The sequence below is a fragment of the Mustela putorius genome, unplaced genomic scaffold (genome assembly GCF_011764305.1).
Source record: "Mustela putorius furo isolate JIRA1106 unplaced genomic scaffold, ASM1176430v1.1 tig00003972_pilon_pilon_pilon, whole genome shotgun sequence".
NCBI lineage: Eukaryota > Metazoa > Chordata > Mammalia > Carnivora > Mustelidae > Mustela > Mustela putorius.
Window position 1 is genome coordinate 24,973,580 of NW_025422115.1, and position 23,897 is coordinate 24,997,476.

The window sequence follows — 23,897 nt, forward strand, 5'->3', positions numbered from 1 at the left end:
GAGGCTGGGGTTCGGGTTGGTGGGGAGAGGCGCTACCGGCTGCAGACACGGGCTCCCGACCCCGCAGATCAGCTCCTCTCCAAGCAGAAACACACTGTTGTGTGCGTCCTGAGCACCTCCGGGCGCCCAGCAGACAGAGGGGAGGGTGCTGTCCGCACCGCAGTCTGAGCTGTTAGCTTGTTCCGGCCCATCTCATCTCCATTTTTGCTGAAAGAGGTTTTCAACTCCCAGACCTCATGACCGCGCATCCCTATGTAAGTCAGATGCGTCCCCCTCAGTAATATGTTTGGCCTCCATACGTGTGCGCTGTCACAGTGTCACACCCCTGACGAAAGCAGCCGTCCGCCCTCCATATCCTCGGACGCAAGTCTGTTCTGTGTCCTTTAACTTTCCTCAAAGTCTCTCTTTGCCGTGGTTCTTCGGATCCGGATCCGAAGAGGGATCATGCAGTTGGTTGCAACACCTCTTGACTCTCTCATAATCTAGAACATTCCGCCCAGTGTTGACCTGTCACAGACACAGGTCAGCTGGCCAACGGGAGGCCCCATGTGCCAGACTGTCCAATGCCTTCCGCCTGGTAACTCTGTTCCTCGCTCTCCCACAGTTACTGTAACCTGGGATTAGACCTTGTGGCTGGGCTGGGTCGCATCGGGAAGCCCGTGGTGCCCGGTTGTCCCACTCTGGTCATCCAGGACCGTGGGCTCAGGTGGTGACAGCCAGTTCCCATCATTCCCGTCACTGACTCTGCCCCCTTGTGATTAGCCAGCAGTCTGAGTACAATGCTTCGTGCCTGCAAATGTGCCCTCTGCCGCCAGTCTCCATCCGGTTTTGTCGTCTACTGGTGACCCTTATGCACGTAAATGTCTTCATTAGTGAGTACAGAATGGTGCTTTTAAAATTCTGTCCTTCCTTGGCTGGAATTGTGTGGCACACGCTTAGCAAGTGTGAGTGAGGTAAGCATTCTGAGACAGGCGGTCGCCCAGGGATATCCAGGGCGGCCCTGGGCTCACAGCGTGTCTGGGAGAGGGAGGCAGGAGGTCAGAGTCCTGGGAGCCGTCGGGAAGAAGCACAGGTCACAGAGGGCCTCCGAGGGGCCAGGCCACCGCTCTGCAGGGGGAGGCGGGCCCAAGAGCACGGGGGCCTCCCAGAGCCTCCAGGAGGACCCAGCCCTACCCACACCTAACGGTCCTGGGATGCTGATTTTTTACCTCTGACCTCTAGAACTGCAAGATGACAAATTTGTGTCCCTCTAAGCCACAAAATCGGAACAGGAAACTAATGCAGAGTCCAAGAGAAAGGCAGAAGCTTCTTTTGCTGCCTTTAATGGTCCATTCAGGCCAGCAGCTGTCCGCGGTCACTCTCTGCTTACGGCGGCTGCTGTAACCACTCGCGTCAAGCTGGGTGTCTTCACACAGTCCATGACCCTCTCGCGCTTCTGGAAGTCGGAGTCCAAAATCCGTCCGTTTCAACGGGCTGAAACCAGAGAGCGCGCAAGGCTGTGCCCCACCCCCCGGAGCTCTGGTGTTTTCATTGCTGGCTTTTTCCAGGTTGGCGAGCCACGTCCTGACTCCGTTGGCCGGTCCTCTGTCCTCAGAGCCAGAGCCGTCTTTGCCTCGGTCCCCACGCTGTCTGCTGCCTTGCCAAAGGACCCCAGCCCCCCCTTGTAAACACCCTCGGATGCCACATCAGGCCACCTGGGTAATCTCGGGCCGGCTCCCACTGCAAGACCCCCAGCTTCATCAGTCCACAAAGTCCCTGTGCCGCAGAGGGCGACACAGTCACAGAGTCCAGACCTTTGGACCTAGATGGGTTTGCAGGCCGTCTCTCCAGTGAGGACGGGTCCTTAGAAACCGGCATCCAGGCCCCAGAGGTGCTCGCTGCTCACTGTTGCTGAGCCCCGTCTTCTCGGGGGCAGAGCCGGGAAGCCGCACGGCCCAGCACGGGCCCACCCTGACCCATTCCGTCCCTTCCGCCGATTCAGAGGGTCATTCATTTCAGATTTAACTCCGGAGGGTTTTACTTCCCTCTGATGACTTCATACTTGTGCTTCTTACACTGAAAATCTTACTTCCTAATCACATTACACGTGTTTATTTACTTTACCCTACGTTATACCTTAAAAGCTTTAAAAAGTAACAAACCCCAAATCACTACCCACAGGGAGAAGGCCAAGTGAGCTGAAGATTCCTTTGCATTGATTCTTGTCCTTAAACTCAATCACATCAGGACCCACCATCTAAGCACTGAGCCCTGGTCACCTAAAGCCGTTCTTTTCCTGGGAGTTACGGTAGACTGCAGACCCCTTCTAGCATTTGTCAGTCACGGTCCTGGAGCCCCAAAATGGTGTAACTGGGAATCGTGTTCTTGCAGGAGCCATGTACAGAGGGAAGAGAAGCCACAGAGTTGGTGAGGGAGAGCCCCGGGGCTGCTGTGGCAAACCAAAAACTGGGGGGGTCAGAACAACAGAAGAGACTGCCCGCTGCACCCAGCAAGGGGCTCCTAGACAAATAGCCATGGGGCCTTGACCTCACCAGCCTGGAAGGAGCAGCACCTGCTGGTGCCACCCCCTGGGGGCTGGAGCCCCAGGAGCCCAGCTATGGCCCTACCAGGACACGATGGGAAGGCACGGGAGGGTCCTTTACCCCAAACTCTGCTCCCATTGGCAAGTCCCATGGGAAGCCAGAAACAAGGGAGGCTGGAGGCCGCTTCCCTGGGGACCAGCATCATGGGAGGAGGGGGCGCCGACCCGGTGACCCACGCACGGTTTCTGCCTCCGAGCCCACCCCGACCACTCACCCCTGCGGGCCTCTCTCATTCCAGGCAGTCGACTACGAGCTGAACAGAGCATTCATGCTGACCGTGATGGTGTCCAACCAGGCGCCCCTGGCCGGCGGGGTCCAGATGTCCTTCCAGTCCACGGCCGGGGTGACCATCTCCGTCATGGACATCAACGAGGCACCCTACTTCCCCTCGAACCACAAGCTGATCCGCCTGGAGGAAGGTGTGCCCGCCGGCACGGTGCTGACCACGTTTTCGGCGGCGGACCCTGACCGGTTCATGCAGCAGGCTGTGCGGTGGGTCCGGCCTGGGGCCGCAGGAAGGGGCTCCCTCCCACCCTTGGGCTCCCTTGCTTCCCACGCAGAGGAGTCCCATCCTGCCCGGTGACACCTGCACCCCAGGAAGTGCCCGACCTGTGTTGTCCCTCCAGGCAGGGAACCTCAGGAGCCCCAGTCCTGGGGACAGCCGGAACCCCCGTCCCGCGGGATCCAGGCGGTCCAGGCGATGCCGCCGGCCCTCAGCCAGCCACGAGCATTGCGTGGTCGCCGCCCAAGAAGGTGGAAGACCCTCCAGCACCTGCAGCCGTCTCTCGAGTCAGGCTGGTTCTGACCTGGCTGCTCACCAGCTGTGACGCTGCAGGCCACCTACCCCTTCCGCCCCTCAGTCTCCCCGTCTGCCGAGAGAGTGAGGGGGGCGTCTGCCTCCTGGGGTCCTTGTGAGGGTCACATGGGCAGGGAAACCTCCCCGTGTCCAGGCGGGCACCCCACAGCGGGTGGGGCCAGGGGCTCGGGGCCACTGTCCCCTCACCGGCTCACCTCCTCCCTCCTCAGATACTCCAAGCTGTCGGACCCAGCGAACTGGCTGCACATTAACACCACCAACGGTCAGATCACCACGGCCGCCGTCCTCGACCGCGAGTCCCTGTACATCAAAAACAACGTGTACGAGGCCACCTTCCTGGCGGCTGACAACGGTGCGCCCGGGGCCCCGGGGGGCTACGGCTGGGTGCGCGCCCGAGCCTGGGCTCCATGGCCGGGAGACAGAGGGAGGCCCGCCCCCAGCCGGAGAAGCCGGAGGAGGGAAGCGGGGAGGCGAGCGCCACGCAGGCTCGCAGAGTCCTGCCCTACCGTCCCTCAGCGTGCCCCGCAGCGCCCTCTCCGCAGGCGTCCGAGCACAGCCGCTGCCTGACCACCAGGCTCACGGGCGGGTGCCACGCCGCGCCCCTTCACTCATGCGTGGCGCTCCCCGTGGGTGCCAGGGAGCCAGGATGGCAGAGGCGGCGTGACGTTGGTCCAGCCCTGTCTCGGCTGAACGAGACCCGAGCCGCTTCTCAGCTCCCCACCTGGTGAACGGAGGGCAGCCGGCCACATCTGCGTGTTGCCCGAGCAGCCCCATCACGCTGACCACACACTGCGGCGGGGGCTTCCCCTAAGCAGCCCCTGGGACGCCGCCCCCTGTGGCTCTGCCCACCCGTGACCCCTGCAGCCCTCTGTCAGAGCTGGGGGTCGGAGGGGACATGAGGGGCCCCAGAGACTGGGCAGGCACCGTGGAAGCCACACACCAGCAGCACAAGCCCTGGGAGCTTGGAGAGGGTGAGGTGAGGCCCCCGGGCCAGAATGAGGAGCCCTGAGGAGGCTGGGGCTGCGGGGGTGACAGTGAGCCAAGCAGGGGTGAGGAGATCCGGGCAGAGGTGGCCGTGGTGGGGCCCACATGGGGCAGAAAGAGGAGTCGTGAGCACTGGACCTTCCAAGGGGTGTGGACAGCATCTCCACAAGTGGGTGCTAGGACTCCAGGCCCTGAGGCCACCCCCCCTGGACCCAGGGCACTCAGAAGCTGGTGAGGCCCATAGCCCCAAATACCCAGCCAACTCTGCACAGGAGGGGAGAGGGAGTGAGGGAGAAGGGTCTAGAACCAGGGATAAGTCCCAGCACCACTTAGTGGTGGGAAGAGATCTGACTGCTCTGTGCCTCAGCTTCCTCCTCCGTTGAGTGGGGACAACCCTACCCCCTCCCCCAGAGGTGTGAGAATTAAGTGATCCAGGGTCCTCAAAAGGATGGGGAGTGGGGCCTGGCCCAAGTCAGCACTGCCCCTGCTCTCACTACTGCTGAGCTGCTCTGTGCCAGGCACCACCCATCAGTAGACACACCCGACAAAAGTCCCTCCCTTGAAAGGCTGACGTCCCCAGGTTCTGTGTGTCAGCTAAAACTAGGTTCAGCTGTGTAACAGTGATAGAAATTTCAACACAATTGCAGCTTATTTTCTCCCACATAAAAGAAGACTGGAGACAGGCAGCCCTGGGGGGCTAGGGTCAGGTTTGAGAAACCAGGCTCACTCTGGCCACGAGTTATGGCATGGCCCAAAATGGCTGCTGTTGCTCCAGTCATCACGACCACATTCTGGCAAACAGGAAGAAGAGCAAGGAAGGCAGGGACATGTTCCTGCCCTTCTAAGAACGTCCACCCCCAGCTCACAAAGAACTTAGCCATGAAACCGCACTGCACCGTAATGCTTGTTGAGAAATGTAGTCTAACAGCTGGGCGGTCATGATCCCAGATAAAATCTGGGGCTCTGCTTCTTCTATTAAGGATAAAGGGGGAAATGGATATTGAGGGACAACTCAGCAGTCTCTTGCCCCAGTGAGATGAATGAGAAACAAGTCAACCAGATAATTTTAGGGAGTACGTTCTGGAAGAAAACAAAACAGGGTGTGGGAGGGAGGGGCTGGGCTTATAGCTGTGCTCCTGGCTGTGAAGCACTGACCTTGGGACCAGAAGGAACACGCCAAGGGAAGAAGGGACAGCAGGGGAGTCCCAGAGTTAGGAAGCGGCATGCGCAACAGTCCTGAGGTAGACTTCGGCGGTCTGCTGTGGCGGGTTCTAGGACAGCGGTGCCCTCCGGCTCCAGGAGCAAGAACACAAGAGCGCCCAGAACACTTGCACAAAGGTTCATCCATAGCAAGTGAAAGCCAGGGCCTGGTAACCACCGCCTGCCTCCCTCCTGCCTTCCCCAACCTACGGGGTCTGCTAAAGCCCGGTCCTGAAGGCTGGCCAGATGGTGCACCGGCCCCGGCTGGAGGGGAGCTGCTGGATTAGAGAGTGATTTTAAATGAACCCATGGCCAAAGCAGCAGAAAGCACAGAGGGCAGCAGAATGGGGTGCAGGCTACTGGGCTCCTGCACTTCCCCCGACGATGCCCTGATTGAGGGCGTCTAGCTGCGGGCATCGGGCTTGGTGGGGCTGGGGGCTGTCCCTGGGCAGGGCACTGGGGCTGGGTCTTCACCCAATGTGCATCATCATGTGCTTGAGGTCGTGGGGGAGCCGCTTCTTTAGGATCATACTGTGTCTGTCCCACAGGGATCCCCCCGGCCAGCGGCACCGGGACCCTCCAGATCTATCTCATTGACATCAACGACAATGCCCCGGAGCTGCTTCCCAAGGAGGCACAGATCTGTGAGAAGCCCAGCCTGAACGCCATCAACATCACAGCCGCCGATGCTGATGTTGACCCCAACATCGGCCCCTATGTCTTCGAGCTGCCTTTTGTCCCAGCCGCCGTGCGGAAGAACTGGACCATCACCCGATTAAATGGTGAGTCTGCCTCACGCTCCAGGAGAACAGGATATGCCTGGGGTGCCGCACCTCGAGGGGGCCCATGGCCCATGGAAGAGTGAGCTGTGGAGACGGGGCCCTTTCCCCCCATGGGGTCCCATGAGGCTGGGGCCCCTGGCCATGTGCCAGTCCATCCCTGGAGGGTGCTATGAAGGCATCCTGGTCCCACTGTCAGAACGAGCACAGCCATCAACATCTACAGCCCCAGCCACTCCTGTCTCTGACTGCTTCCTGCCCTGGCCACTGACTGATGGGACCCCAACCGATGTCTTTCCTCAGGGTATTTCCCTAGATGCGGCCTTTTTGTATAAAAGGGCATCCAACTCCTGAAGTTTTCTAGCATTGTGAGGTTGCATCTAGAAAGGTCACGCCAATTTCTAGTTTCTCTGGGAATACAAGAGAGCACTTTGCCTATTTTTCTTTGGGAAGATTTTTCTTTTTTTCTAATTGATTTAGTAGAACTCTTTATATAATAAGGAAATGATTTCATCCAACAAGTTGCAATTGCTCTTTCCTTGAATTGCCAATGTCTTTTCACTCTGTGGAGTGCTCGAACGTGAGTGTGCATGTGCGCACGTGTGTGTGCATGAACCAAAGAGGTATAGACTGTCATGCTGTCAGACTCTGTCTCTCCCTTCGGATGCCTTGCTGTAACAGAGTGCTAGTTGTAGACTGAACAAAGCCTGTCCTTTCACTCTGGGCCAGGTGACTATGCCCAGCTGAGCTTGCGCGTCCTGTACCTGGAGGCTGGCGTGTACGATGTCCCCATCATCGTCACCGACTCTGGAAACCCCCCACTGTCCAACACGTCCATCATCAAGGTCAAGGTGTGCCCGTGCGACGAGAATGGAGACTGCACCACCATCGGCGCCGTGGCCGCGGCGGGTCTGGGCACCAGCGCCATCGTGGCCATCCTCATCTGCATCGTCATCCTGCTCAGTGAGTCCGGCCCAGCCGCGGGTATGCACCCCTGCCCCCACGCGCATACGCACCCTGCTCACCGCGTGGCCCTGCCCCCGCAGCCATGGTCCTGCTGTTCGTCGTGTGGATGAAGCGCAGGGAGAAGGAACGCCACACCAAGCAGCTGCTCATCGACCCCGAGGACGACGTCCGCGACAACATCCTCAAGTACGACGAGGAAGGGGGCGGTGAGGAGGACCAGGTGAGGCCCCTGCACCCGCTTCCGCCGCGCTGCCCCAGGGCGACCTCTCTCCCGCCCGCCGCGGAACTCAGCCCCAGCAGGGGCTGTTGGGTGACACGGCAGCCACGCACGGCGCACCGGGAGGGTGAATCCAGGGGGCTGCCTGGCTGGACGCCAGGTCCACGCTGGCCGTCAGGGGATTCGGGGCAGCGCCTGACCCCGCTAAGGCTCCGTGCCCCCTGAAGACAGAGGGGCGGGCGCTCCCAGGAACACGCACACCGTGGGAGCTGGGGCATGCCGGGGGGCATCAGACTGGCAAGGGCGGCAGGGCACAGACCCCACACGAGCCTCACAGCCGGGCTGACGGGGACGAATCAGGGTAGGGCGGACCAGGTGACGGGCCAGGATGCCGGGCACGCTGGGCGCCCGACCACAACAGGACACCCCTGCTCCCCTCCTGCCCGGCCGCCCCCCAGGACTATGACCTCAGCCAACTGCAGCAGCCAGAGTCCATGGAACACGTGCTGAGCAAGGCGCCCGGCGTGCGGCGTGTGGATGAGCGGCCTGTGGGCGCCGAGCCCCAGTACCCCGTCAGGCCTGTGGTGCCCCACCCCGGGGACATCGGGGACTTCATCAATGAGGTGGGTGCTCCCGTGCAGGGGCGGGGGCGGGGGAGCTGTGCAGGGCCCCCCTGCAGAGAATGAGGTCCCGTGGCCGCACCGCGCTGGGGCGGCCGGGCAGTGACGAGGAGGCCCCTCCAGGCCCAGGCTGGGGACCGAGGCGGTGCGGCCACGCCCCGAGACCCGGGTCCCTACCGGGTCTCTAACGCACACCCCCACTGCGTGCAAAGCTAACTTGAAGGGGACTGACGCGAGCAGGTAGAGCCCCAGGTCCGGCGGAGACCAGGGAGACTCGGCGACGCTGGCCCCCGGGCCGCAGGTCAAAGCTCCAGGAGGGCGCAGGAGCTGAACGACGGACGCAGCGCTTCCCCCGGGCTGCACCGAAGTCGAAGCCCGGACGCACACCTACTCGGTCGCGAGTCCAAGGCCGGTTTTCAATACGGCTTCGAGAAAAGCGAGCCATGCCCACCCCAGGCGGCGAGGGCGCCCCTTCCCAGGGCGGGGTTGGGCGGCGACGTGCGTCCTGCTGCCAGGGACCGCCGTGCGCACCCCGGCCACCGCTCGCGCCCTCGCGGACCGCCCAGAGCGGGCAGGAACGCACGCCCCCCAGGCGCAGGGGCAGGATGCGCGCACTGCGCCACGGTCACGGGGACCCTCCTGGGGCAGAGCAGGCAGGGGCACAGAGGGCAGGAGGGCGGGCCAGGCCGCACGGGGGGCGGGGGCGAGAGGGGCCTCCAGCAACACCTGCCGCGCCCCCAGTTTTGTTCATGCGGATAGTGAATGCTGGAGATTTCTGGCTTCTGCCCACCTCAGACTCCCGTGCTGTGCCGCAGCGACAGGGACTCTGCCCCCTTCGGAGGGGCTGCTCCTAGCCTCTCCCCCTCAGCCCGCCCTCCTCATGGTACTGGCCTGGCAGTGCCAGCATCTGTGTTAGCTGCTTTCAACAGGCGGCCCTTTCCATAAACCCCAGCCCTCCTCGGCTCTCGAGAGGCCCCTCCGTTAAACACGGGAGCACTTACTGACCACCTTCTGTATGCAAGGCTCAATACGATACCTTCCTGGCCTGCTTCCCCCACTCCGCTCCTGGGCACCCCTCCAAGCTGCATTCCGTCAGGCCCTGGGCCGAGAAGGCACGTTCTCCACCCTAACGCTGTGTCTCTGTGACCCCAGGGACTCCGAGCCGCGGACAATGACCCCACAGCACCCCCCTACGACTCCCTGCTGGTCTTCGACTATGAAGGGAGCGGCTCTACGGCGGGCTCCGTCAGCTCCCTGAACTCGTCCAGCTCCGGGGACCAAGACTACGACTACCTGAACCAGTGGGGGCCCAGGTTCAAGAAGCTGGCGGACATGTACGGGGGCGGCGAGGACGACTGACCCCGCGGAGCGGCCCGCGGGGGGCGCCGGGCTTCCCGACTCCCCGCGGACGTGTCCTTTAGTGGTGTGTTAGGGGGTCCCTCCCCGCCCCAGCCCCCCCAACAGTGAGCTGTCTGGCATGAACACGTCTCGCCCCGCGGCACGCCGCCCACCACAGTAGCTGACCGGCACCGAAGGACAGCGAGAGGCACTGTCTTAACTTGAATTTCTTAGAACAGAAGCACTGTTTTTAAAAAAAAAAAAAAAAAAAGAAAGTGCCTTTTGGTACATGTATCAGATTCCCTCAAACTCAGGAGTGACGAAAAGCGAGCAGACAGACCACGTGCGTCCCCCCGACCCAGTCCAGAGCGCCCCCAGCCTCAGCCAGTCCCAGCTCTGAAGACACCAATTAAGGAATCGGGGAAAACGTGCTTTTTTTTTTTTTAATTAAGAAAAAAAGTGGGTGATTTGCTTAACTAAATTTACAAAGAAAACGGGGTCCAAATCCCAGTAGGCCTTCTGAGTCCGCGAGCTTACTGTACACAGTCAGGGTCTCCTGGCCTGAGGCCCCAAGGCTGGAGGGAGGCCAGAGGCCCGGCTGCAGGAGGCTCCCCGGGGGCAAGCCCAGTCGGCCTATCAAGAGCAGCACAGTGCGCACGTGGCTTTCACCAAGTTCTTGGCTGTCCCCCGACTCCTGACGTGCAGGTAGCTGGGGTGGGAGGGGCGGTGCCCAGGGGCTTTCCTGATGCTCACCATCTCTGCCCTTGGCTGTCCCCTGGGCCCCCCGGTCAACCATTAGGCCTCTCCTGGAGACAAATGTCACCCCAGATGCCACACTGGTCCTGTTGGCTTTGGTCCATCAGAGTACAGAGTCCCAAGAAGCCACAGCCCAAACCAGCCAGCATCCTCAAACACCCTGACGTGAGCCCCCCAACTCCTCAAGGTCAGACTCCTGGAGGCCCCCATCAAAGGCCCAGTGGCCCTGAGGGCTCCGCGGATGGCAGGGGAGCTGGGAACACACACCGCCATCTCCGGCCACTGGCAGCCGCTCTCCTGGGCCCTCCCCCTGGACCGATGCCTCTGATGCTCGTGAACAGACGTGGACAGCCAAGATCTGCTCCAGGTGGCCAAACCGCCTGTCGCTGCTGTGCCGTCTGTCCCTCGGATGCGTCCAGACCGCACCCACCTGAAACAACTGTCTCTCCTCTTCTCGAGACCCAGGTCAGCACCGAGCACCTGCTCGGACCCTCAGAAAGGAGCTGCCCTTTGCACGGGGGTCTGACGCGCAGGACGGTGAACAGCCCTCACTGTGTCCTAGGGACCTGCCGGGGAGACCCTGCTGTATGGGACCGCTCTGGCCTGTTCACAGGCTCCCCAAGAAGGGGGAGCAGGGGTGTTCTGGCCCTGGGCAGGACTTGGCATTGGAGTGCCCTTGGGGAAGCGGCTTGGAGCCCCATCCCAGAGCCCTGCGTCAGGAAAAGCCCCGAAAGCCTGGCGAGGTGGGAAGGGCTGGGCTCAGCTGGCTCTTCGTGCTCTCGGTCTGGGGGTATTTCATGTAATCCTAACCCTAAGGCCTGTCCCCGTAGCTAGGGTCACCCTGTTTTCCAAACAGCTTTGGCCCGAGAGGCATACATGAGGGTGGGTGTGTGTGTGTAGTAGGCGTGGCTGTGTCCCCACTGGGTGTCAGGGCTCCTCCCCAGACCGAACTCCTCACTGACTCTACGGTTCTTCCAGAGCTGAGCGGGGCCTGTGGCCTGAGGACGGGCCTGTAGCAGGCTCTGACCCTGACCCCACCCCGACTGCCAGGCCGGAGGGACAGAAGAGGTCACCACGTCACACACAGGATGCCCCTCCTGGTAGACAGCCACCTGCGCGTCAGGGGGTGGCTGGCCCACCGAGGGGAAGGGGCTGGGACCCCTGTCCAAAGTCGTGCTGTGCTGGTGGCTCAGGGCCAGGCAAGGAGAGCCGTCCCCGCATCTGGGGCCAGGCCATTCCAGGGACTGCTGGTAGGGTCAGGGCTGGTGGGGCGTGAGCTGGAGTCTTCTGTTTCGTGTTTGGAAACTCCACCTTCCTATTGAACTTCCAAGTGCGACCATGGTCTGGGAGCGGAGGCAGCTGTGGACTCTGAATTTTCGAAGCCCCCCGGGTCCCCAGGGCACTGGGCCTGAGGGGACAGAGGTGCCAGACCCAGCCTAGGACCTGGCTTGCCGCACACCCATCCTGCAGAACCCCATGCAAGTGCCCGTCTCCCCTGCCGCCCTCTGGCTCCTCACCCCGCACCACTGCCAGGACCCTGGTGCATTTTGCTTAAACCATGCAGGCTGAGGCTGGGGGGGCACTGATGGGGGACTTCTCGTGCCTGTCCCTGCTTCCAGACAGCTAGACAGCTGTCTCTCTCCTTTGCCCCAGCAGTCCCTGGGGGCCAGAGAGAGATGGGGCTCCCACGCCCTCCCACACCCACTCGGAACCCCATTCGGAGGTGAAGTTAGCGTTAGCTAGATGCACAGGCGGTGTCAAACGCCTCTCTCACATAGCTTGTAGACACACGTCCCCGTGAGCGGGGACCTCGCTGGCAAAGTGCTGGGGCACAGCTTCGTTTCTGTAGGGAGTTTCGTTCTGTGAACAGGAGAAACCCCACGCCGCGGGCCGGGGCAGCATGGATGCGGCCTCGTGGTCCCCAGCCGAGGACCCCCGTGTCAGTCTGGGCCTCACACCCGCTCCCTGCCTTTCCCGTGCCTCAGCACATCCAAGGGCTGGGCCCCCCGCCACCGAACAGTCAGGGTAACGGCCACACGTCTGGTCCCCGACATGCCTTGGTTTCCCTGGGGTGAGCACCGGCCCACACACCTGGTCCTTTGAGAGGGCAGCTCTGCTCTCCAAGGGGGGAGGTTAGGGGAGCGGAGTCTCAACTGTGGGCGAAGCTACCAAGAGCACCAAAAAACCCCAAACACGGCCTCCGGGGCACAGAGCATCCTGCACTGTCACTCGCACAGTGTGGGGGGGCACAAAAGACAGGTCCTGCTCGGGCGACACGTCCCCCGGGGGCCACCTCTGTGTACCCTTGGAGCGCGTCCCCGGGGGCCACCTCTGTGTACCCTTGGAGCGCGTCCCCCGGGGGCCACCTCTGTGTACCCTTGGAGCGCGTCCCCCGGGGGCCACCTCTGTGTACCCTTGGAGCGCGTCCCCCGGGGGCCACCTCTGTGTACTCTTGGAGCGCGTTTCTTTTCCTTTCCTCTCCTTTTTCCATTCTGATTTTTTTTTTTTTTTGCATGTTTCTTTTTGAAAATGGACAAACTGTGTAACAGCCCCCGCATGACTGTGGTTGTTTTGGGGAAAGGTCCTGGAGTATGATGCGTTCAGGCTGCAACTCTGCATTGTGCGGTTAGGCAAACGTCCCGACTTTTTTTGTAACCGTCAACAGCACAACTATTTTGTATTGTCGTTTGTATCATTTTGTACCAAAAAAAAAAAAAAAAGGAAAAAAAGGGAAGCGCGTCGATGTTTCCTCCGTGTGTTTTTCGTGCCAGGCGGTCTTGGTTCCGAAGTGAGTAGCAGCTTTGCCGAGTTGTCGTGTGCCGGCGCGGAGCTGGGCCCTGGCGCACTGCTCCCCGGGAGTCAATAAAGTCCCCTTTTAAAGAGTCAGCCTTGCCCTGGCTTATGTGTCTCCGTGCACCCACAAAGCCCCTGGGGCTCACGGATGGCAGGTGGGTGCCCGGGGGGCGTGATGTCGAGAGTGAGGCCTGTCGGTCCGCCCGGCCTCTCTGGAGCCCCTGCTTTGTCCCAGATGCCATTCTGGGCTCTGGGAGCACAGCCATGAGCCCTAGCAGGGCAGCCTCTGGCTTGTGGGAGGGCAGGGAACCGAGCGACGAAGGCTGGCGTGCCGTGGGTGTAAACGGTTCAAAGTCCTTAGAAGTCCGTGGCTGCCGTCCGGCCCAGCTGTGACGTGGCACGGTCAGGCCCAAGCGAGCCTCAAGTCAGGTGCTCCCTGCACCCCCGGGCCTGGCGAAGCCGGGTCTTCCAACTGCCTCTCCCCGCGGACTACGACCCCAGCCTTCTATTAGGAGCACATTTGCATCCACAATAACGTGCGTAACAAAAAGTCACTCACACGGTTAATTACGGGTGCAGTTGATAATTACAGGCACAATTAGTCACTTGCTAATTTTGTGAGTGCCGAGCAGCTAATTACATGCATAATTAGGCAACTGCTTCAGGGCTGAGACAGGCAGTGGGGGGCAGGAGGGCACGAACTCCTGTGGTCAGACCCCCAGAGGAGGCCTGCAGAAGGACACCCTCCTACCCCCAGATCCTGGTCATCCCACAGGCACAGCGTAACCACAATGGCCAGCTGGGCCCTCGGGGAGGCCAGGAGGCGCCTTCCCTGGAGACCCTGAGGCCTTCTCGAGGGTCACTTCATCGGACGGAGGCTGCTGTCCCTATCCCTGCCCCAGGAGGGGCATTCAGACCCGTCAGGGCACAGGGGCACAGGGGCACAGCCCCCCGCAGCCTTGACTCCACCCTGAGGTGAAAGCCCAACCTCAGGGCCCTGGAGGCTGGGTCCTGCTGACTAGGGCACCCTGGGACTGGCCCAGGGGACACAGGGAGCTGCCCAGATGCACATGAGACCCCAGGACACCTCACGAAGCCACGGCCACATGGTCCGTTCAGCCATCAATCCAAAGCCCACCCTCACGGCAAGAGGTCAAGGCCAGCCTTGCCAGGGAGAGGACAGCAGCCCCAAGAAGGCCCCCTTGATCAGATTAGGAAGAGTGTGCGGCCGTCCCAGCCCCGCCCCGGGCGTGGGGAGATCTCCGCTTGGCTCTGGCTGTCTTGCCGGCCATGCCTGTGGACACCCCCGCAGGGACCCACGGGACCTCAGCCAGACAGTCTAGAGCTCCAGACGAGGCCAGTGAGCCCAGTTTGGGCCCAATCAGGGCATGGCTAGGAGTGGACACTGTTGGAGGGTGTTCGAAGGAGAAGGGTGAGCACATGAGACGCAGGACCCAGCAAGAAACTTCCACGTTTCGGATCATGGTGCCACAAGCCACGGCCCCTCTTCCAGCGACCGTACTGTGGACGGATGGGCAGGGGCACCCTCACCTCATCCCAGAAGGGCCACGTGGAGAGAAGCAGACTCCTACTCAGAACGTGATTCGAGCAGATAGACACAGACTGCACACTGCCTCGTGGGCCCCTCCTCCCCTCCCGTCTCACCCCAGACCCTGAGGAAAGGGCCCCCTTCTCTCCCCACACCCGACGCTGCTCAGGCTGCATGTCCCTGGGGGCCGCCCTGCACCGGAGAGCACAAGGCCAGGCTGGGGCAGGGGCGAGGGTGGGAGAGGCCGGTCCCTGGGAACAGTACCTTAGCAGAGACACTGCAGGGGCCGGGGCGGCAGGAGGGGACCCGCTGATTGCAAATCTGCCCCACGAGGGATGCCTTGATGCGGCATCCCATGGCCAGATGCTCGGGACGCACTGTGACCCCAAGTGCCCGGAGGACGACAGCGGCTGACTTTCTGAGACCTCCTGGTCTTTCTCCCATTCAGAGCATGCTGAGCCCTGAGCCCCGAGCCCATGGCCTGCAGTGCCCCCATGACAGCCCCAAGGGCATGAAGGGGAGCCTGCTCTCACCTGCCGCTGAGCCTTGGTCAGCTGCCCTCTCAGGATCCTCCCCGTGAGCGAGTGGGGTGCCGCCTGGCGGACCTGGGTCCGGCCCCACAGCATCCAGCATCCAGGGCCCCTCTCTGCCCGCAGCCCAGTGGCAGCTCAGACCCAAGGCTGGTGCTTGGGCACAGGCAACAGTCACTCGAGCCCTCCAGTCTGTGGTGCCCAGGGGCCTCATGGGAGAGGGAAGGGTCCTCGGTCACTGGGTCCACAGGCAGGGGGGCAGGGGGAGCCAGCCCCCTCCACAAGTGGGACCCAGGCCAGAGGCTCCCACAGAGGACCCATCCCACAGTGTCCATGCCCTGCACCTGCTGCGCTGGCCAGTGGACTCTCAGGGCCTGGGTGGCAGTGACCGTGTCCTGACTCAGGCCCTCAGGGGTCTTTCCAGAAGGGGCAGCCCTTTGGGGACTGAGACCACGTAAGCATTAAGTCATCAGGACAGCATTAGACCCCACCAAAAATTGGTCCTCAGGCTTGACGGGGAGCTCAGGGCCCCAGACACCCACCATAGGGCAGAGGGAGTGGTCTGTGACCACATGGCTGGGGCTCCTGAAGAGGACTAGGTCACAAGCTTCTCCCTCCAACATCACGCTCCATCGCACGCCCCCAAACACCCACCAGCGCACGCCTCCGCGGCCCCAGGCGCTCACCTGGAGGTGTGCGGTCACCGCGCTGCGCTGTCCACGGTCCATGGTGCCCCCAGCTGTCCAGCGGGCTTCAGGAAACGCCCGCAGGCAGTTCTGTTTAGGATGAATGGTCTCCCTGAAAACTTACCTCAGAGACCACAGTGAGCACAGGGAAGGGGGGTCTGGCCCCGCTGAGCTCCAGCCGCGGGGACGCTGCGGAGCCGGGCAGCGGGCTCCCGGGGGCTGCACCTGCACAGCCTCCCAGAAGGCCCGTGTGGTCCTGAATCTTCAAACTTCCCGGTGGGAAAAGCTTTCCTGTTTCTCCGGAACCTTCCCAGGCTTTCCTCATGGTCCGTTTGCTGCTTGAGACCAACTTCGTGATTTAATGTCCACGTGCTGTAGCTCTAGCCTTCCCGTGGTCTGTCTCCCCATCTCGGCAGGGCAGTGACCTCCCTGGCTGTCTCTGTGGTGCTCCGAGCACCTGTCAGCGTGTGCCTGGGAGGAGCCCCAGTCCCAGTCGAGAAGCCCCACGAGCCAGGCCCCTGACCTCCCTCGGGGCAGCAGCAGGAGTGTGGCCAGAGCCTGGCTAGTTAAGACCCAGGCTGTAGTCCAGCTCTGCCCCCTCGAAGCTTGTGACCTTGACCAAGTCCCCTAAAGGTTTCCGGGCCAACACCAGCCGGCTGTGAGCAGGTGGGAAGACAAAGTGAGATGAGGCAGAGGCCGAGTGCCCTTGGGGACGGTCCAGGGAGAGGGTGGGCGCTGGGGGACCTAGCTGCCCGGCCACCATCCAGGCCATGAGCTGCTGTTCCCAAGTGAGCTGTGCATGGGCGTGAAGTGTGTGTGCACAGAGCGCACACCCTCCACCCTCCAAGCCGGCAGCCAGTGGACAGGTCGCTCCTGGGGCCGTGGGCGGCAGCGCGAAGGGGCCGGTCTCCTTTGCGGAGACCACCGGGAAGGAGGCATCATCCCTGCCCTCCAGATGCAGAAGCCGAGGCTGATGGGGGCGTCTGTCCCGGCGTTTTCAGGAAACCCACATCAGCGGGCTTGGAGAGCAACAGCATTCGTCAGCTCCGTGGAGTGAAGACTGGCATCGACTTCGAGCCCAGCTGGCTCCACAGCCCCACAAGCCATCCATCCCTGTTCATATGGCCACCAAGGCACCCACAGTGGCCGCCAGACCTGTGTCCCACAGAGAGTGAGGGGCCTGGTGTCCCCCGCCGGCCACCAGCCCACTCCTGCACCAGCCACAGAGCCGCTCACATGGCCACCAGTCCAGGTGGACCCCTTCACAGGTCCACCCGGAGGGGCAGGGCAGACCCCCAAGGAAGGGTTCTGGCAGGGGCTGGCCCGTCGGAAGGCGTGAGCTCCCTTCTCCTGGGGCCGGAGTGGGACTGTGCCTGCCACCACCTGGCCTTCTCCTCTGGGATGGCTGTCATGGAGACTAAGAGGCCGGTGGTCGGGAACAGCCCCGGAAGCAGGGGCAGAAGCGCTGGCAGAGGACACAGGTCAGTGGAGCCTGCTGGGAAGGCCCGTGGGACAGTCACAGGCCGGTAGGGATCCTTCTTAGCACGGTCACTCTGCCGTCCTGGCAGCCTGTGCTGTGACCAGCCACACAAAGTCCTGTCCCTCAGTGGCCCGAGAGTCCGTGTGGCTGAGGTCACTGCAAGGGAGGGGCTCTGTCAGGCAGGAAGCCGAGGACAGGAGTGCCAGCGGGGACGAGGCGTTCTGGACAGGGCTGAGGAGTCATGGTCCGATCGCATGGCTTGTCTTAAGCCCTGAGCGGACTGTAGCCCTGGGGTCCCGTGGCTGTTCCGAAGGGCCACACACTGGGTCGCTTACGACATCAGATTTATTTTCTAACGGATCTGGAGGCCAGAAGTCCGAGGCTGGTATCTCCAGGCCAAAACCCCGCTGTGGGCAGGGCCAGGCTCCCTCCGCAGGCTGTGGGGAGGGTCCTTCTCGCCTCTTCCAGCTCCTGCTGGCCCGGGGTCCCGGACTCGTGGCCACATCGTTCCACTTCCGCCCCATCCTCACGTGGCTTCTCCGTCTGACCCCCGCGTACAAGGACACATCGCTGGACTGGCCACCCAGGTAAGCCAGGATAGTCTCGTCTTACCTTGCTGACCTCTACAGAGACCCTTTATCCTAATAAGCTCATGCTGACAGGCTCCGAGGGTTGGCACCTGGACCTTTGGGGGCTGTTTCCAGCCAACCCCAACAGTCAACACTGAAAAGCCAAGAAATTAAATCCCTCGACACCTCTCCAGCACCATCAAAAAGTCTGAGTTTAGGGCTCCCTCGGGAAACTGCAGGCCTCTGGGCCAGCGATCAGGGCTGTGAGGTGCCTGGAGCTGCAAAGCGGGACCCATCGGGGGGAGGGACAGTGACCCCGCAGGAAGCCGATGGGTCTCTGTGCCCCGGGAGCCACGTGTCCCCACAGACGCAGACACGGCAGGCCCAAGCTTGCCTGGAAGCGAGCAGGGTGCCGAGCCTTAGGCTATGTGAGCCGCTGGTAGCAGCAAGAGGTAACCCTGGTAACCCTGGAGCCCAGCAGTCCCAAGGGAGGGACAGGTCCCTGGGGCCTGAGGACTGGCCAGACAACCTTCTCTCAGCCGAGGCAGCTGCAGCCTCTCCACACAGGAAGACCGTGACTCCCGCTTCCCTGCCCCAGGGCGGGGGAGCCTGTGCGGGATTCTGGGGTCCTTCCTTCACACCTTCGGCCTGGAGGTTGGTTGGAGGTGTCCGAAGAGCTCCGTGGACATGGCTGCGCACTCACGCGCCCTGACCACGGCCGGTTGCTGTCCACAGTGTCCCTGGTGTAGAGACCCACCCCCACTCCCACTGCTGCCTGCCCAGGCCAGGCCCACAGGCCGCCCCACTGCACACCAGCTCAGGGGACTGGCTGGCTCCGGGCTCCAAACCCAAGGTGCCTGCCCGGTTCCCCCCTTCCGGAGGTGCGGACCACCCCACACTCGCAGCGGGGGACTGGATCAGGGTTGGCAAGGGTGAGATGGGCTGGGGGAGCGTGAGGCATCCACCGCCAGGGACGTGAGGAAGGCGCCTGAACCCTGCCGTCACCCCTGGTGCCCCCACTGCACACAGCCCCCCCCCCCCTACCCACCCCTGACCCCTGAGGCCTGAAGACCCTGCACCAGCCCACCAGACCACCAGAGCAGGGACCTGCACCTGGGCCCCTGGGCTGTGCAAAGCCCACAGTGAATCAGCCTCTCGGATCACCCCAGAAGGGGCTTGGCCCCGGGAGCAGCAGTCAGGGCTCTCCAGTTCCCCTAGAAGCCACTGTGGGGTTTGTGGGGTGTGGGTAATGCTGCTACTGTCCCATGTCAGACCTGAGGTAACAGAGGGCAGGAGGTCATCTCGGTCCACAGGAGGACAGGTGCTTTCCGTTTTATTCTCAGTCGCTCATTTTTGCATCTTGGCGGTATTTCTGATTTTCGGCAACGGCACACGATTACCGCGTCCCACGTGCTGAGTCCTAACGCTCCTGCACACCTGTGAAACTATCTGGGGTCACCCCGTGTCTCCTCAGCCCCTCGGCAGGCCCCCAGGCCCCAGACGACCCCTGCTGGCTTCGAGGTTTCAGGGACACTGCGCTTCCAAACCACCCCCACCCCGGCCCACCCAGTCAGGGCGTGGCTTCTCGCACTCACACAGGGACTCAGCGGGTGCCCCTGGCTGTATGCCAGACCCAGGTAGCCGCTTGCCCTCGGGCAGCTATAGGGCTTCTCCAGCTCCTCACCATCCCAAATAAAGCTGCTGCGAACATGGCCGTACACATCTTGGCGGGGACGAATCTTCCACTTCTTGGGGACAAGCGTCCAGTCCAGAAGTGTGTGGATGGGTAAGGAAGTGGACAGGCTGGTGCATGCCACACTTTTCCAGAAACAGGCCCAGGCTGCGCGGCCTCCAGCCCAGGGCTCCGGGTGCGCCCCAACTAGCGGAGCGTGCTGGCGTCTTACTGTGGCTCCTGAGTTCCAAATAAGCACACGAAACTGGCTCCCACCGTCGTTTCCCGACGCGCCCGGAGGAGACCGCCCGCGCCTTCCGAGTGCACCGGCCGTGGGCTCGCCCGCCCGCCCCCTCCCCCCAGGACACTTCTCCCAGCGAGCCCTGTCTGGCCTCCTCCGGGGACAGTGCCTTGGCCACCCCCGCCAGCCTCTGGGAAGGCGCCCTGCATGTGCAAGTGCTCGTTGACACCCGCTGAATACATACGTTCTAAAGACAGGTGCGTGTCCGTTCTCCTCAAAAATACAGACTTTCTGGCAGCCAGGACAAAGCCTGAGGAAGAGGCAGCTTGTTCTTGGAAAACAGGTATGATTTGTCTCTTAAGCAGAAGGACTAAGTTGCTGGGGCTGGTCTTCCCTGGGCATGCGTGGCCCGGCTGTGGCCCAGAACAGCCCAGAGGAAGGCAGGGGCTGGCAGCCCGTGGCTGGAAAGTCCCCTGCGGACTGTGGTCTAACTGCCCGGCGTCCCCCGGGACAGCGCACCCTGCACGCAGGATCCAGAGGCCCCAGATGGGTCCCAATGCTGCTCGGACACACCAGAGACCAGGACAGGTGCCTTGCCACCCGGCTGTCTGCGCCAGGCAGGGTCAGGCTAGAGGCAAGCCGGGCCCTGATGCGGGGAAGGGTGAAGAGGCTAGGTAGACCTTTTTCTTTATCTATTTATTTATTTTAAGACAAAACTTATATTTGAAGACCACAGTCTGATAAAAGGAAAAACTAGTTAACCCTCAACTAGTTAACCAGCGACCACAGGCGATCTCAAGGCGACCACGAGTCACCACCAACCCCAAGACACGCACATGCCTCCTCTCGTGTGGCCCCAGATGCCATGGGACCAGGCAACCTGCCCGGGGGCAGCCCAGGTCCGGCCCGAGGGTTCCGAAGCTCGAGTCATTTCCCCAGGTTTCACGGCGACCTTCTCCATATGCTGCCACGCAGGCCTTACCTGTCAGGCCGTTTACACTCACACACCTGCGTGACCGCCACCCAGACGGAGACAGAACGCTCCCGTCAGCTCCAAGGGTCCCGGGGGCCCTCCCACCTGCCCCCGGGGGCAGCCACACGGACGCCCACCGCCCCTGGGAATCGTCCTGTCTTGAGCGTCTTGCCGCTGGACCCGGGGGGCGGGCTCTTTGTCTGGGGCTTTTATCCGGGTTCTTCAGAGACCCGCCCACTTTACGGAGTGGGCCCGCAGGGTCACTGCTTTACACCCCCCGGTCATATTCCACTGACAAGCACTCTACGGTGCGTCTGCAGCACCACCGGACGGACAGGTGGGCTGTTCCCACCGCGGGCCGTCGGTGACAAGCGCCACCTCCAACGTTCCCGTCCGGCCGCTGGTGGACAAAGGCGATCACCTGTCTCGAGGAGCTGTGCCAGCGGGAGATGCGGGGTCACAGGGTAGACACGCACTTCCCTTTCTTCAAAGCGCAGCAGTTCCCCGAAGTGGCCAGCCCGCCCGGAACGGCCAGCGGCGTGGGAGCGCCCGCTCATCTCCGTCCCTCGAGGTCCCCGTGGCGGGCGGGCGGCGGGCTCACCCCACGGCTTTCGCCCCCATGTCTCTGCTGATCCGTCACGACGGGCAGCCTTGGCACCTGCTCACTGGCCACCTGCAGGCCTTCCGCACGTTTCTGCTGAGGGGATTCTTGCTCTACTGCGCCTGTGGGTTCCGTTGGGTTCACCTCCCGGCCTGGGGCTTCCCTGCCACGCTCTCCGGGCGTCTCCAGTGGAGCGCAGACTTTGAGTGCACTTGGCCATTCTGTTCTTTCTGGGTTGTGCCTGCCCGGGCCAAGGTCGTGAATGTCTTCTCTAAAGCTTTCTGCTGAGCTCAGGACTCTCGGCTCGCGCTCTCGGGCCTCTGATCCATCTCCCGCTAATCCGTGCGTGTGAACACGGGGGCAACACTCACTGTCCTCCCACAGGTCACCCAGCCACACCAGCAGCTGTCCTGCCTTCGCACTGTGTCTCTCTGACGCCCAGTGGCCGGTAACACCAGGATGCACCGGCGGACTGGGGTCCGCCTTCACTGGTCATGCCCGCCCTCACACCGATGCCACACCGACTGGAGGACACGGCTTCACAGGACGTCTCGCCATCCGGGGGTGTGAACACTCCACGTGTGCTCTGTCCTAAGAGGCCTGGGATTGGACCGCCAAGATCAGCAGAAGCCCTGCTGGATGCGAGCGGGGCGGCCGGGGCCAGTCTGCACACACAACGCGAGCTCCACGCAGACCTTCTCGCTTCTCCAGTAGCCGCCGAAGGGTCTCCCGTGTCGCTGCTGACGTAGCCCGAGGCACCCCAGTGCTCCCGGTCCCATCGTGCATGACCCTTTTCACTTTCCGGCCGCCGGCTGCTGGAATCACAGCTCTTTCTGGCTACCGACTCCGCTCCCTGAAATTTCACAAGATTCAGACCCGTTTCGGGAACATGCGTGTGGCTTCTTCCGGACTTCCCAGGCACAACGGCGTCATCTGTGATTTCTTTCTTTGCCTTTTTGCTTCCCAAACTTCATGAAACTCTGTGACTTATTTCTTGCTCCTGCCCGGCTGCGAACAGTGCCCTGGGGAACGGCGTGGGGAGAGCGGGTGTCCTGGCCCGCAGCCCCCGTGGGGAGAGCGGGTGTCCTGGCCCGCAGCCCCCAGCCCTCGACCTCGCAGCCCACCCAAGCTCCCACAGCTGACGTGACTGCACAGCACGTAACCGTCCCCCGAGGAAAACAAGGACAAACCCGTGCGTCTGCCACGCAGGGCCTCCTGCCGATGTCAGAGGCTGCGCCTTGGCTACGACTGTCCTCGGCAGAGCAACGGGACCCAGGAGGACATGCGAGAAGCTGACACTGAGTCGGTCACACCTGCAGAAACCCAAGTCCGAATGTCCTCTACCCATTGACCTGATTTTTTTCAGGCCGAGAACCTTGCAAAGACAGTCGTCCGATTAGCAAGTGCAGGTGCAGGTGGGATCTGATCACCGAATTACCCCAGGCCTCTCACATGAGCGGAGCCTCCAACCCGCGAGTCGGGGGCTTCCCACAGAGGCTTGGGCCTCTCGGCCTGTTACGGTTGAGTGTGATCCCCCTATAAGATGTCTGTGCGGTGCCAGCCCCTGGCACCTCAGAACTTGACCTGATTTCGAGACGGGGTCATTATGGAAGTCAAGTTAAAATGAGTTCACCACTGGCACCCTACTCTGGTGTGACCTGTGTCCTGGAGTTTGCGAGGGGGAAATTCAGACACAAAGACAGACGCACAGAGAGAAAACACCATGAAAACTCGGAGGGAATGTCCAAGGTGGCAGCCACCAGCAGCAGTGGGGGAGAAGCCCAGAAGAGAACCCCCAAGGTCTCGGAGGGCACTGACCCTGCCAAGCCCCGACCTCAGACTTCGGGCCTCCGGAAGGGGGACAGAGGCCTCTACTGCTGAAGCCCCCTAGTCTGTGATGCGTCCAGGAGCCCCAAAGACGCGGGCACAGGCTCCCTAACGAGAGCGGTGTTTGCCAGCGTAACTTGCAAGGCAGCCCTCATGCTGCTGGGTTTCGTCCAACTAGTTAAAGTCAGTGTGGAAACTGGACCCCAAGCCCAGTAGGCTGACGACAGGCAACCTACGAGAGGCAGGGTGCTGGCCCGCCCCATGGGAGGAGCCAGAGGAGGTGGGGCCTCCCAGAGACCCTGTCTGTCTCCATCACCCTGGGTCCAGCCCAAGGCCAGGGCCCTCAAATCACCCCACAAGGCTCGCCAGAGCACGTGTCCGTGTGTGGACCCCCTGGGGTCTTACCTTGCCTCTCCCCAGGGTGCCCCAGCTGCGTGGGCAGGTGCCCCGGCATCCCTGTGTCTGAGGCAGGGTGACCCAGACAGCCCAAGTGTGCAGGGAGCAAGCTCAGCTTCGGGCCCTCGGATGCCGCTCACGCCAGGCCTCACCCTGGTCACGGAGGTCCTGTCCTTGGAGGCGAGGTCGTTTCTACTAGAGTCGCCAGGGTTTTGATACGGATTCTAACAAGCAGTTCCTAAACAAAGGCCTCAGGGGAACCAGAGCTGAGCCTCTGGTGGAATCTAACCCTGGAAAACCGGGAAAAACAGCCAAAACGGG

At 62.1% G+C, this 23,897-nt stretch overlaps 1 protein-coding gene across 1 annotated transcript in view; it reads left to right on the plus strand.

Moving 5' to 3' along the window:
- CDH4 (cadherin 4) overlaps positions 1–13,146 on the plus strand; it is a 508,726-nt gene extending 495,580 nt beyond the window's left edge. Inside the window, exons 10-16 of the mRNA XM_045070576.1 lie at positions 2,821–3,074; positions 3,609–3,751; positions 6,132–6,365; positions 7,092–7,325; positions 7,409–7,548; positions 8,004–8,168; positions 9,318–13,146. Coding sequence (XP_044926511.1) covers positions 2,821–3,074; positions 3,609–3,751; positions 6,132–6,365; positions 7,092–7,325; positions 7,409–7,548; positions 8,004–8,168; positions 9,318–9,524 — 1,377 coding nt within the window. The 3' untranslated portion in view covers positions 9,525–13,146. The remainder of the gene's footprint in view (positions 1–2,820; positions 3,075–3,608; positions 3,752–6,131; positions 6,366–7,091; positions 7,326–7,408; positions 7,549–8,003; positions 8,169–9,317) is intronic.
- The last annotated feature ends 10,751 nt before the right edge of the window (positions 13,147–23,897 follow it).